This window comes from Mustela lutreola, chromosome 13, assembly GCF_030435805.1.
Source record: "Mustela lutreola isolate mMusLut2 chromosome 13, mMusLut2.pri, whole genome shotgun sequence".
In the NCBI taxonomy this organism is placed as follows: domain Eukaryota; kingdom Metazoa; phylum Chordata; class Mammalia; order Carnivora; family Mustelidae; genus Mustela; species Mustela lutreola.
The window spans coordinates 68,853,639-68,868,277 of NC_081302.1; the positions used below are offsets into that span (position 1 = coordinate 68,853,639).

The window sequence follows — 14,639 nt, forward strand, 5'->3', positions numbered from 1 at the left end:
GTCCTTCCCTGGAGGACCTGCATGGATGCATCTTGGACTTGAGTGTGAGAATGCACTATGTTGGCTTCCATAATTCTGGGAAAGTGTTAAATCATGAAGTCACATAAAGTGTGTGTCTGCGGGGTGGGGTGGGGGCTGTCAGGGGAGGAGGAAATAATTGTTTCCCTTGTCTCCCCTGGGGTGGGGTGGGGGGACTCTCCGTTGCGCCACCCTCACCAATCCCCTCATCTCGCACTTTTCCTGGCTCAGACCTGGCCCCGTCCATGTTCTCTTCCGCTGTCCCTAGGCCTCCATCCGATCTTGCCTTATCTCCAGACAATCACTCCTGAGGAATGGGGAGTTTGGGGGGTTTGTTCAGGCCAGCCGCACGGAGGTCGCTGCGGTCGGAGAGGGCGTGGGGGAGGAGGAGGAGGACCCCCGGCGCAGCCGTGGTAGGTGCGCCCTGCCAAGAAGGGCGGGGGCTCCGGAGCGCGCACGCGGAGGAGGAGAAGGAGGGAGCGGGGAGGGCGTGTGAGAGTGAGCCACAAGAAAAGGGAGCGCGCCCGCCGCCGCCGCCCTCCTCCGGAGAGAGGCTGGAGTGAGGCTGTGCGAAGCGCCGCATTTCAATGAGAACCGGCAGAGGCGCATCCCTGCACTAGCGGCTGCAGCTGAGACGCCCGCGCTCCCCAGCTGCTGCAGCCCAGCCCCGGCCCCGCCGCCGCCCCGCAGCCCCGCAGCCCCGGCCGCGCCCAGCCCGGTGAGGACAGCACCAGGAGGCGGCCCCGAGCGCGGCCACAAAGACCCCCGGCAGCGTCTCTCCGCGGACCGGTGCGTGGTTTGCCTTCGCTGGGGAAGGGAGCTGCGGGCAGGGCCGGCCCGGGCGGGTCCCTGCCGGGGGACTCGCAGCGTCCTCTGCTCCCGCCGCCGTGGGGCGCCGAGGAAGCCCGGGGCGTGCAGGGCGGGGCGGGCGCCCCCCTTGGCCCGGCGCCGCCGCCACCCTGCCCGCCGTTCCTCGAAAGGCGCTGCCCTGCGGTGGCCAGACTGGCCTCCGCCGGGGGCGGTCTGTACGGGCGGCTCCCGGGCTGCTGGCACCTGCCTCTTTTGTCTGGTGCCACCGGGCTTAAAACGGGGAATAGTGCGCGTCTCCCCAACCCTCTCCGCCAGGCTTTTCGCCACGTTGTTAGTGGAGATGGAGAGCCAGGGCGGAGGAGCTGGGCGAGGTGTTTGTCATTGTCAGAACTGGCCGCGGAGGGAGGACCAAGTCTGCGCCTAGAAGGAGTGGCCGGGCCAGGCCTCTTATTGTGTGTGTGCTTTCTCAAGTGCCCGGGAGGGTGGTGTGCTTGAAGATGGGGCGATCTGTGCGTGGTGGGTGGCTGCAGTGTGGGTGTTGCAAGTACATTTGCAGGGTCTCAAGTTCCTTCAGGGACAGCGAGGCTGCCTCATGTACAAATTAGTACCTGCAGTGCTAAAAGCATGCGGGGAGGAAATGGCATTTTCCTCCTAGTGGGAGCGCATGCACAGCCCTGCATTGCCCCACAAAAGAGGCTGCTTTTGAAAACCAGGTTTGCGCGGAATCACTGCTGGATTTGGAAAGCCAATGCTTGTAAGAGATGGAGCAAATGAAAGGTTTCATTCAAACCGGCTCCCTCTCTCCGCACCTGTGAGTGTGTGTCCAGGTTATGGTGCACACGCGGTGAGCGGCCACACTGCAAGGTGTTCCGTCAATATGCTTTGTGAATGTTCCTAAATATATCGCCTTTCCGCTGGAAAGGAAAGTAGGACAGTCTTTTAAGTATGAAATGTCACATGAAGGCGGGTCAGAAGGGATTTTAAGAGGGGTTATATGTAGGCACATTATAAAAGATTGACACACATCCTGTGATGTCTGTGTCCACGGTGGTACATGCACTCTGAAGGTGTGTGTGCACGCCTCTTAGTCCACGCCTGCCCATGCACTTGCATCCTAGTCCCACTGGTAAAATATCCCTGGGGACTTACAGGTCCAGCGTCTGTTTAGATGTCGTAACCTTTATGCCAGATAATTTTTTGGGGTGTGTGTGTGTGTGTGTGTAGATCTCTGAAACAGGAACTCATATCCTTATCTAGAGAAGGATGAACACAGAGGTTCCTCAAAATGGTGAGAAATCCCACAGAAGACAATTGAGGATGCTGATTTCTTGGCATGGCAGTGTTTATAGGAAGATCTCAGACGGGAGCCAGGCCCCCTTCTTCCCCTCTCAAGTGCCTGTGATCTCTGTGGCTCTGGCCCTTTGGTTACCTTCTTCGTACCATGACACCCATGTGCTCAGGCGCTTAGCCATCTATTTCCTGTGCAGAAAGCAAGAACCTGTAGAAGCCCAGGGAATCTTCTTTAGGAGCTGGTGGTTCAAATACGTGACTAAGCCAACTGGAGAGCTGAGCCAGCCAAGGCAAGAAAAGGAACACCTATTTTGATGTTGCACATAATTATGGAACATTAGGATGTGTAGTGTGGTTTTTGACATTCCTTTAGTGGTAGCCGTAGCCTTGAAAACGATTTCACTTTGAGTGTGGTTTTTCTTTGTCCCCAGCATCATTACTTACTTTTGGGCAGGCTCAGTGAAGGGAAGTCAGAGATGTGCTTGTCCTGGTTGAACATATGATTAAGTTTGAGGAAATACACAAATAAAACAAAATCAACTTTTGTCTATTGTAAAATTGTACTCCCACCCCCCGCTTTGGGGGTAGAACTCTTGGTTCCAGAAGCCTGATTTCTCTAGGGAATGCCAACAGTTGCTACATTATTTGCCTTTTGCAAATTGTGACTCGATAAAAGCCCCTTCACACTACATGGGCACTCTCTGCTGACACGGTTGTGCCATCCTTTGCTATGGTCCTGCCTGTTGTCCCTTGGTTCATGTAGATTTGAGAGGAAACCCCTCAGGTTGGAAGATAGCTTACTGCCTTTAAAAATAAAACAGAAGCTTCAAAAGCCAACCTGGCCTTCGTAATATGTGAAGTTTGAAGAGCTTAGTGACCCACACCCCTTTTAGAAGACAAAAGAGCTCATGTTAGGAGGAGATTAAGAAAAAAAGGTGGGAGCAATGATACCATGGGTAAAATACTGGTTCTGTTATTCAGTTAGTAGCTGCCTGAGGAACTGGATCACTGTTTTGAAGTTATCCAACTTCAAAATCAATGAAACTAGTTCCTATCTACCTACATATGGTATCACTTTTTCTGGAAAATACAAATTTAGGCTATTATGAGTTATTAAGAGACATGAGGTAGTTTTCATGCTTGGAGGAAAGAAAATACACTGAACTAATAATCAGTCCAGGTTTGAGGTGCCCCCCCCCCTCCACCCCGGGGTCAGCAATAGAATGATGAGCAGGTGAAGATCTTAATTGGCCTGGCCTGGTGACCACAGTCCCCTCTGTTTGCAGAGGAAGCCTTCCTCAGTTAAGTGGCCTCCTCAAGGTCACAGGTCTGGTTAAGAGTCAGGGCTTTAAAAACCCCTATTTTTATGGGGGAAGGGGTCTAGGGAGGGTCTCCGGGAGTCTGGCCTCTAAGACAAAGCACATGAGGCAGAAAGATGGGAGCTCCAGCTTCAGAGTCAGAGTCAACCTACTTTCAAATCCCAGCTCCCTCAATTATGACTCTGGGACCCTGCCTCTATCCCGTACTTGTCTTCAGTCATAATATTATTACTGACCTCACTGGATTGTTGTGAGGGTTAGAAGGGAATTGTTAGCATATTACACAATTGATTGCTGAATAATAGTGTCAGGCATGCCATAGACATTCAATAAACTCTAACTTCTTCCACTTCATTTCAGGAGTACACAATCTCTAGCAGTGCTTTTAAACATGAACTTTGAGCCATTCTGAATGGATCAGAGGTTAGTCTACTGGGGGTCAAGGAAAGGTCAGGGAGGCTTGGCAGTACTTTTGGTTAGTTTGGACTGACTTTCAGAAAGGCAGCATCATCTGTGTGGTGGGATTTGGGGAGCACTCATAAGGTTCTTGCCCCATATTTTCTGTTTTGCTTATATTGTATTTCACCATGCCGGAAATTTTGTCATCAAAACTTCTTTCCTTTGAATGCTTTCTAGATTGACCTGTTAAAATCTGGATCCCCTGCAAGGGTCAACATCACAAGCCTTTCTCACCTAACCCCTTAGCAAGGATGCATTGATCCCACAGGCAGCTTGCTGATGACAGGGCTCTATAGAAAGTCCAATGGGGACCGTGGGGGAGCAAGCATATCTGTCAGAAGGGTCGTGAGATGAAAACCAGCAGACTCCCAAGGAGCTTTCCTTACCAGAAGGGGGAGATTCAATTCCTACTAGTTCTTTCTGTGACAGAGTTAAGAAGAGAAAGCAGATCTTATAATAAAAAACATTAATACTTAATACATGCTTGACACTCTCTCCAGTGCTTCATGTATTCACACTTAATATTAATTAAGAGGTAGATATGCCTGGCGTTCCTATGTTAGTTGAAGAAGCGAGGCTTTAAAGATGTTGATCCAAACTTGATACTGTACTAACCTTGAGAAATGTACTTCATCAACATCTCTAAAGTCTCAGTTCCCTCAGCCATGAAAATAGAGTGGAAGGAAAGGCAGAGCCATCCCCAAAAGTAACTTTTATCCCTTCTGTTCTTTTTCTTCTTCCTCCGCAACCTTTTTCTGCTTTTTTTAACCCAGCTTATCCGAGGCACGAAATGTAAGCAAATGAGTTATGGTGAAATCATTTTTAAAAAAGCTGTTATCGAGTATGTGAATATGTTGGAAAGTCTTAAGTTGGTGGAACCTGGGGATTGATTCAGGTGGCTCTCCATCTGGCAAGGGGGAACACAAAACTTCGTGAACGGCTTTTAATCTGTTAAATGCTGACCCCCTCCTTCTGGTTCCTGGCCCACCACCCCGTCCTATCATCAGCCCTATGGTAATATGAAAGCTTATCTTCCATCTGCCACCAGAGTGAGCACACTGTAGGGAGGTCTGGACTTTGGAGTCAAGCAAACCTGGGTGGGAGGTCTTGGTTCAAGCATTTCTCCATGGTATGACTTGGAGAAGTTTTTTCATGCCTTGTTTTCTTCATCTGTAAATAGGGCTAATACGACTTGGAAAGGTTTGCTGTGACTTGGAAGTAACAGCTGTTCAGAGCCCGAGAGGGGTTGGTGGTCCCTACATAGGAGCTGTTTCTAACTAAACTGGGGTTGACTGATAGGCTCTTTGCACAGAGCTGCCTCTTCTACTTCTTCCTTCTCTTCCAACTTGATCACGCGCATTAAATATACCATCAATTACGGCAGTATTTCCACCAGCTGCTCTTGAGCTGAGCCTTTCAAACCATGATCTTAAAATAACATCAGTATGTGTCTCTGTTTTTTCTTCCCCCCTTCTGTGCCTCCCAGGTTCCACTTTAACTCCATCATGTCCTTCGGCAGAGACATGGAGCTGGAGCACTTTGACGAGCGGGATAAGGCTCAGAGATACAGCAGAGGGTCGCGGGTGAACGGGCTGCCCAGCCCAACGCACAGCGCCCACTGCAGCTTCTACCGAACCCGCACGCTGCAGACCCTCAGCTCTGAGAAGAAGGCCAAGAAAGTTCGTTTCTATCGAAACGGAGATAGATACTTCAAAGGGATTGTGTATGCCATCTCCCCAGACCGCTTCCGATCTTTTGAGGCCCTGCTGGCTGATTTGACCCGAACTCTATCGGATAACGTGAATTTGCCCCAGGGAGTGAGGACGATCTACACCATCGATGGGCTCAAGAAGATTTCCAGCCTGGACCAACTAGTGGAAGGTGAGCGCTCACTCCCAAGGGACTCTCAAGGATATGTTCTCGTTTTTTCCACCTGTTCTAGGCACCTGCCCTCGATTGATCTCTCAGAGGCAGCATTCAGCCCGAGGCCGTGATCCTGATTGTTCACACATTTGGGAGTTCACTTGGCTATACTGTGGTGTGGAAAGAGAAAAAAAAAAAAAAAAACAAACACTAATGGTATTAGGTCGGGCATCTTATGAGAACAGACTGAGGGAAAAAGTGTCTTAATTCTCAAGCATTCTCTGTTCCTTTTGTCATTCTCCTAATACGTTTTAAAAGTCCCTTTAATTACATTGTTCAGTTCATTTCACATGAGCTTTTGTTCAGTTCATTTCTGAAATTACTTGAACTGAAAATAACGAATGGTTTGTGAAATTTCCGAGTGGAAAGGAACCTTAGATAGGTATCGAACCCATTAATTCTGTCACCGGAGACTGAGGCCCAGAAACTTCGAGTGACACGTCTGTGGTTGTGTGTTGAGAGTGTGTTGATACTGGACTAGAAATTAGGTTTTCTGGCATTTCTTTCCAAGGTGGTGCTTCCTTTGAAATTCAAAGGATTGTTGTCTTTCTGTGGTATTTGAAGATAGAAAGGCTTTAATCTGTTCACTGTATTGTTTTTCAAAGTCGAAAAACTATCTAGTTTAGCCATTTCATGTAGAAAGAGGACTGTTTGAGTCCACAGGTGAGACCTGCTGTCTTGTGCCAGCAGAGGATGTAGACCGCTTCAGAACCAGCCCCATTTGAGTGGCACAGAAAGCTCTAATCATCTTAGAAATCACAAGTAGAGTAAAATGATGCGGAGAGAGAGAATGGGTTGAATTCATGCCAAGGTGTAAATGAGGTTGGCTCATCCTCTTTGGAGAGTAGGAGTTCCTAAGTCGGAGGTGTTCGGGTCATGACGGAGTAGCTCTAGCACAGAGGAGCATGGGAAAGGAACTTAGAGTGTGGGGAGTGCCTGACTTCACCCTGAGTTCCTCTTTACTCCACATACATGTGCCCGGGCCTGTTGTTTTTCTGGATCCTGGAGGAATGCCATGCACCTCATGTCTTCCCTCTCTCATGCAGGCAGCAGGAAGCATCCCTTTCAGGGTCCCGTGGAGTTTGGGGTTCCTCGGCTCTGACCACACGTAGGCAAACCCTCTTGTCCCTCTGTGGAACCAGGGTTTGTATGTGATTCAAGGCGAAGGGAGTCTTGTGTCTTTCTTCCTTCCCTTTATTCCTTGGCAGGGATGCCAGTCCAGTCACAGTATGACAGGACTTGAGAGGGTGTGGAGAGCCTGGCTTTGGTGTGTTTATTATGTGGGAATTCACATCTCTTTTCAATGACTCGTCACCCTGCCAAGATGCCTGTAGACTTGGCCTTTTTCCTTCTATTCAGATGTTGGCACTTTCAGTAAATTAAAGGGGAAGAATGCACATGAAATCTTTCTGCATTAGCTTTGATTTTTGTGCTCTGCCCTTTTCTTGACCTTGGAAAATACCGGGATAAATAAAACATTTGGTGGGCTATTCTGAGGGGCCTGGATAAAGATGAAATGCAAAGTCAGGTGCACGATCAGTGACCAAACCATCCCTTTGAGGACGGATGGTAGTAGAGAACAAAATATGCCAAGATCTCCCAGCACATTGGAAGGCAGCTGGGCTTGCCTTCTCACTCTGTTCTGGAGTCACTTGTGCGGCATCGAAGGGGCGGGGCTGTGTCTTTCTATCAATTTTCCGCCCAGAGCGGGTCTTTACTGAGAAGTGGCCGGAGATATTCCCATGGTTCCTGTCCACCCGGGAGAGGGTGTGCGGGGTGGGAAACAATGGTTCTCTACACTCAGGATCAGCAACATCATGGCATGCTTGCTACCATCTTCTTTGTCGGTTTTTTTAACACCATATAATGCCTGCTCTAAGAGACTGCCTCCTGAGGAGAATAATGACAGCTCACAGTCACAGAGCATGTGTCTTGCATATATGAATATGTTTAGCTCACACAACGACCCTAGGAGCTAGGTACGACCCTAGGAGCTAGGTACGGTGACCATCCTTATACTGTGATGAGAAAAGCAAGGCGCAGTGTGGTTAAGTGACCTGCTCAAAGTCACACAGCAAGAAGTGATAGAGTTAGGATTTGAACCCAGCAAGGCTGGTGCCAGAGCTTAAGCTCATAACTGCCACTGATAAGATACCAAGTGGGGTGTTCTTAGTGGCTTTTAAATGAAATTTTATGGTATTAGATTATTCTTGAAAACAGGTGTTTTTAACCTTGACTTAATTCTGGGAATGACAGCTACAGCTACGACTCCCAGAAAAACCTTAATATTTTCATTTACCTCCAAATACTTTTCTCTCCAATCAATATGAAGCAACTGCCTATTGACAATTCTGATGTTCAAAAAAATGACTTTTTGGAAAAAAAAAAGTGCTTTTTTCTGATTGAATGAATGGTAACTTCAGTTACAGTGTGTAAGTTCACATATTGGCTGTGTTTTTTTAAAGAAATCCAGTTTAAACATTTTTTTCCTCGTTTATAATTCTGACAGCATGCAGCTGCACTTAGTGTTGAAGTAGCTGGAAATTCATTTAGATTGGCCTCTTTGTCAATTACATTTTTGCTTAGTCTGTTAAAATGCAAGTGGTTGCTTCATATTCATCATTAGGTTCATATCTCTCACTTTACATACTAATTTTATGTAAACGTCAATGCATGTTATTAGCTTCTCATTTCCCTTTCCAATATGCTGATGTTTGCATTTTAAATTAAATCCTTTTAGTGGATGCAGTGAAAAGTGTATTTGACTTGTAATTTTTTTTTTTTAAGTTTGTTCTTTCTCACTTACCTCAGACTCCAAATTCTGAATTACAACGACATATGTGAATTTCTTTATTTGTAACAGTTGCATGGTCATTTGCACTGTTATTATTATCCACAGATTATTATGCCTAAATTTGGTTTCAGCTCATTGACGGAGCTGGTTCTTTGCCTCAAGTGTAAATGTATGAGTGAGTGTGTATGTGTCTGTGTGTGCATGATTATAAGTGTGTCTCTTTATGCATGTACATATACCCACACAGACACACACACACATACGCAAGAGCAGACAATGGATTAGCAGTTTTAATTATTTGCTTTCCAAATGGCCTTAATACATTAAAAAAGTCAGGATAATTAATAAGGAAAGTGGAATTGCAGTCCTATTTCTGCAAGTGGTTCACCTTGAGACGTGGCCTCATTTTCCCAATATTGCCTCTTTTTTCCCCAATTTTATACTGTTTATGTTCCACCATAGGTATGTAAATGTTGTGAAGGATAAATGAAGAAATAACTTTAAAACTTTTAAACTCTTAGGAGAAAGAAAATCCTGGGAATTCTAAGCATTGACTGATTGATTTTGTTCTCGATCAGATGCTGAAGCCTCAGTGACGTCTGTGTTGGGGGTGAGCCATCCACGCCCCCACTCTGAAATAGGCTTTATTTTTATTTTTTAAAATTTTATTTATTTATTTTAAAAGATTTTATTTATTTATTTATTTGACACATCACACGTAGGCAGAGAGGCAGGCAGAGAGAGAGAGAGAGGGAGAGAGAGGAGGAAGCAGGCTCCCCGATGAGGAGAGAGCCCGATGCAGGGCTCCATCCCAAGACCCTGGGATCTGACCTGAGCCGAAGGCAGAGGCTTTAACACACTGAGCCACCCAGGCGCCCCAAAATAGGCTTTACTTTTAGTTTAGTTTTAGGTTCACAGCAAAACTGAGCAGAAGGTACCGAGATTTCCCATATACCCCTTCCCTCAACACATGACCAGCCTCTCCCAGTGTCATCAGAGGGGCTCACGTGTGATTAATGAAACTGCGTGGACTCTTCATTAGCACTGGAAGTCCAGAGTTTACATTCAGGCTCACTCTTGGTCTTGTGGGTTCTGTGGGTTTTGGACAACAGTGTAATGACATGTATGTACCATTGTGGTATCATCCAGAAGAGCTTTATTGCCCTAAAAATCCTCTGTGCTCTACCGTTTCATCGCCACCTAACTCCTGCAAGCCACGAATCTATTTGCTGTCTTAAACAGGCATTCTTTTAACTTCTTGTGTGACTGTAGGTATGAGAGGGCCAGGGCATTTCCTGTCAGCAGTAACATCAATGCTATTCAGGTGTGTTGTCTCCTGGATATAAATAAGTGAATTTGTATGTCAGTTCTGTCTGTATTAGTAGTGAGTCCCTTTCTTTCTCAGCTCTCCTGAGCCTTGACTGCCCCCCTTTACTGTGGACACTGTCTGACTCTGGAGCTGGAGTGTTTTGTTTTTAAAGGTTTTATTTATTTATTTGACACACACACAGAGATTACAATTAGGCAGAGAGGCAGGCAGAGAGAGAGGAGGAAGCAGGTTCCCTGCAGAGCAGAGAGCCCGATGCGGGCCTGATCCCAGGACCCTGAGATCATGACTTGAGCCGCAGGCAGAGGCTTAACCCACTGAGCCACCCAGATGCCCCCAGAGGTGGAGTGTTAGGGCTATTCCCAAGTCCCCACCAGAGTTAACCTCTCAGGAACAACCCAACACTTCACCCCACAGTTAGGGAATCTCTAGCCACTATTTCTGGTCACCCTGTTCTCCTGGCAATATTTCTTCCCCTTGATGTGGTTTCATTGATTTCTTTCTGTAATTCACTGGCTTCTTCTGTGCCTCTTCCTACGGTGGTAAAAGTTTTAAACGAATTCTGGAATGGCTCTAATGCGTACTTTCTCTAAGGCTCCCCTCAGGCAAATAATTTACTTGTTTTGTTGTTGTTGTTTTGTTTTTGTTTTCGAGTATCAGCCTAAAAATACCAACGCCTGTTAAGGATATACCTATCGTTTGCCCAGGAGGTAACTTACCATTCTTACAGTTCTGTGCCTTGCTTTGTGCACTTATCAGTACATCCTATCATACAGCTAGAACTAGTGTCCTTTGTACTGACTTCATAGTATTCCTTCATATAAACATATCCTTGCTTATTTAACCTGTCTTTTATCAGTGGGATTTTATTGATAGGTTATGACCTGTCTTTGTTATAAGACACAATTTTGCAGTGAATATCCTTGGATTTGAGTTTTCTACCCATGTTGGAGAATCTTTGAAGGACAAATTCCCAGAAGTCATATTGCTGGATAGAGAGGTATAAGCGTTGGATTCTTAAGGGCTGTGGCAGATCTTCATAGATGTGGTACCAGTTTATACTCCCATCAGTAACATATGAGATGGGCTATTTTCCTATACCCTCAACAAGACAGTGTTTTGTCTAATGTTTTGCTACTTGCCAACCTATTATGAAAAGAAAAGCATGTATCCACTTACAGTTTTAAGTTTCATCTTTTCATATAATTAAAAATGCATTGGTATTTCTTTTTCTATGTTTTGTTTCTTCAGAGTTTTTGACCTTTTTTCTACCAGATTGGGTTTTTTTTTTAATTGACTTGTAAGATTTTTTTTTTCTTTTTCTTTTAGAGATATTAGCTTTTTGGGATATTAATTGGAAGTTTTCTTTCCTGTATTGTTCTTTATCTAGTGATGTTGTTTTTTATGTTTTTTGCCATGCAGATTGAAAAAAGTTGAAATAATGAAATGTATCAGCCTTTTAATTTATGGTATGGTTTTCTTTTTTAAAAAGTTTATTTATTTATTTGACATAGATAGAGAGAGAGAGAGATCACAAATAGGCAGAGAGGCAGGCAGAGGGAGAGGGGGAAGCAGGCTCCCCGCTGAGCAGAGCCTGATGCAGGTCTCGATCCCAGGACCCTGAGATTATGACCTGAGCTGAAGGTAGAGGCTTAACCCACTGAGCACACCCAGGCGCCACTATGGTATGATTTTCATGCCTCCTGGGTTGTACTCTGAGATTATAAAAGTGTTTCCCTCATTTTCTTCTAGTATTTTTTGTTTTTACTTAAAAAAGTATTCTGATGAATGTCATATTAGTACAGTGTGTGAGGTAGGGGTTCAATTTAAACTTTTCCTAGGCTACTTCCTCATTTTTGAAAGTTTATATTTTGAAACTAATGTAGACTTATTAGAAGTGTCATAAAAATAAGCAGTTCTCATAGGCCCTTCCCACAATGGAACATCATACATAACCATCGCACAATGATCAAAAATAGACATTACTTTTGGAACAATGGTAATAACTACAGGCTTTTTTTCAGCTTTCATCAGTTTCCCTCCGACTGGCATTTTTTTTTTTTTTTTTGGTTCCAGAATCACATGTTGCCTTCAGCTGTTCTGTCTTCTTTTTGTCTGCTAAGCTGTGACCGTTCTTTAGTCTTTCCTTGTCTCTAATGACTTGACCATTTTGAAGAGTACTGGTCAGTCAGAGAATGTCCTTCAATTTGGGTGTAGCTGATGACTAGATTAAAGTTTGGTATTTGTGGCCAGAATTCCACAGAAGTGATGCTGTGTTCCTTTTGGTACATCATTTCAGGGTACATGGTGTTGCCGTGTCTTATTACTGGACAGAATAGCCATGATCAGTTGGTAAAGATGGTGTCTGCCACTTACCTTCACGCTGAAATTACTATTTTTCCCATTTGCAGTGAATACATATTTGGGGGAGAAACTTTGAGACTATGTGAATATCTTGTTTCTCCTTCAATTTTGCCCATGAATTTTGGCATTTCCTGGTGGGTTTGCCTATAGCAGTCATTGTGGTGCTGTTTGAATGGTGAATTTCTATTTCCCTCTTTACTTGTCTCACCCTTAAACATAGATGTGCTCTACTTTTCCTGTCTTTGGAGCTACTGTGATGTCATCAACTCTTCTTATTTTAACCACTCTTTTAAGGCCCATTTCTTCCAAATAGTAATAAAACTTTTCTTCTTTACTTCTACCACCTGGATATACTTAACTGGTACTCTAGTCCTCAGTCCTTTCAAACTCAGCCAGCATAAATATGACCTCATTCTTTTCCATTACCCAGAATTCATTCCTCTTCTCATATTCCGGATCTTGTTAAATGGTGTCGCCATCTAACCTAATATTCCTCTTGACTTCTCTTTCCCTTCACCTGTCAAATCAATGCTGTCACTAAATTGTGCTGGTCCTGCTTAAGACATTTCTTCAATCTGTCCTCTCCACCATCAGTGCTATAGTTTTTAAGTTCTCATCAGTGTTTTAGCAACTTCAGTATTTTTTCCTGCAGGGGTGATACATTCCTATACATTGAGCATTGTAGAAAATTTGAAAGATGCAAGAAATTTTTTTTTTAAAAGATTTTTATTTATTTATTTGACAGACAGAGATCACAAATAGGCAGAGCGGCAGGCAGAGAGGAGGAAGGGAAGCAGGCTCCCTACTGAGCAGAGAGCCCCATGTGGGGCTTGATCCCAGGACCCTGGGATCCTGACTGAGTCGAAGGCAGAGGCTTTAACCCACTGAGCCACCCAGGTGCCCCAAAAGATGCAAGAATGTTTAAAAAATTCAATAATAACTCCTCATACTCCTACCACTTGAGTCTTGTGTGGTCTTCTCTTTGCTGCGCTATTGCAATTGGCTCGTAAACTGAAAATACACATCTTAGTTTCTCTTTGACAATTTGTTTATCCCTTCTTTCGAGATCAGACGAGATCGGGCGCGTTCAGTGTGGTATGGCCGTAGACTGTTTATCCCTTCTTTATGCAACCTGTTTTTTCTGTTTTTTCTGCTTTTCCATGCCAGAGTCTGTCTTAGGTCAGATACTTTAGGACACATATGTGTCCCAGATGGTAGTTTTTAAACCAGTTTTGTTGCCTATAACCCTGGCCACAGACAGACCCCTTTGTGCCATACGTTTGTTTCATAGCAGCTCTCCACGTAGTTGTAGAACACAGCGTACAGTCTTTAATGGATTTCTCTCAGTGACCCTGCTCCTTCCTACTCCTTCAGTTTTGTCCATTTCTCCTGTTACCCACCGAGAGACTTAGCAGTGAGCTCAGCTGCATTCTTTGCTTGTGCTCTCCCATCTCTCCAGGCTCCCCTTCTCTCCTGCTAGGGCAGTAGATGGTGCTCTCCTGAAGGTGCGTAATGTCATGGTTAAGTTATGGCTCTGGAGTCAGTCAACCTGCCTTTGAATCCTGGCTCCGCCTTTGCTAGCCATGTGACCTTGAGCCAGCTGCCTCTCTCTCTGTACCTCATTGTGCCCTGTGATAAGTGGTATATTAATACTTAGCTCATAGGATTGTGTTGAGGGTTACAGGTTAAACAGCATGGGTTAGAACAGGATCTGCTGCGTGGCAGACATTAACATAACTTCTTCTGCCAATGGTGTCTCTATCCTCAGCCCTCAGCCTGCAGAGACACAAATCTCTCACAATCTAAAAAATTCTTGCCTTGCTCTTTCTGACCTGTCAAACCCAGATGTCTCCTGTGCTTAGAAATATCTTATATGCTGTCTCTAGTTGTGTAGCTTCCAATCACACTTCAACTCCTTGATTAGCATCGTGACATTATAATATACTTACTTAATTTATACCAAAGCCTTTGCAAGTCAGGGATAGGGCCACACGTGGTCTTTTAGTGGCCACGCCAGTGATCTCTCAGGAATCCTTATCATCATTGCTGAACCTGGAGCATTGGATGCTCGCATCTAGATCTCTTCCAGTCTCACACTTACCTTTCCATTTCCAAGGCATCAGGCACCTGATTTCTCTTCATTCCCTTCACTGGCTCCTCCATCTCTGGGCACTCTTTAGAGACTGGTGTCGCTCTGCATTTTTTCTTGTCCAAACGGGCTTGGTTTCCTGGAGTGTTTTCTTCGGTTCCATCTCTGCAGCTGCCATATGCATCACCCTTCAAACTCCAGGCTTATATTTCTAACTGCTTGCTGGAAATTTCCAACTAATTGGCT

General features: G+C 45.2%; 1 protein-coding gene across 5 annotated transcripts in view; it reads left to right on the forward strand.

Moving 5' to 3' along the window:
* Positions 1–494: 494 nt before the first annotated feature.
* The window catches only part of DCLK1 (doublecortin like kinase 1), a 347,358-nt gene continuing 333,213 nt past the window's right edge, over positions 495–14,639 (forward strand). For 3 of the 5 annotated variants that reach the window (XM_059144247.1, XM_059144245.1, XM_059144248.1), the window contains exons 1-2: positions 504–807; positions 5,383–5,777. In XM_059144247.1, coding sequence (XP_059000230.1) covers positions 5,402–5,777 — 376 coding nt within the window. In that variant the 5' untranslated portion in view covers positions 504–807; positions 5,383–5,401. Of the gene's footprint in view, positions 808–5,382; positions 5,778–14,639 lie in introns of all 5 variants that reach the window. The other 2 variants (XM_059144249.1, XM_059144246.1) reach the window with 2 other exon arrangements.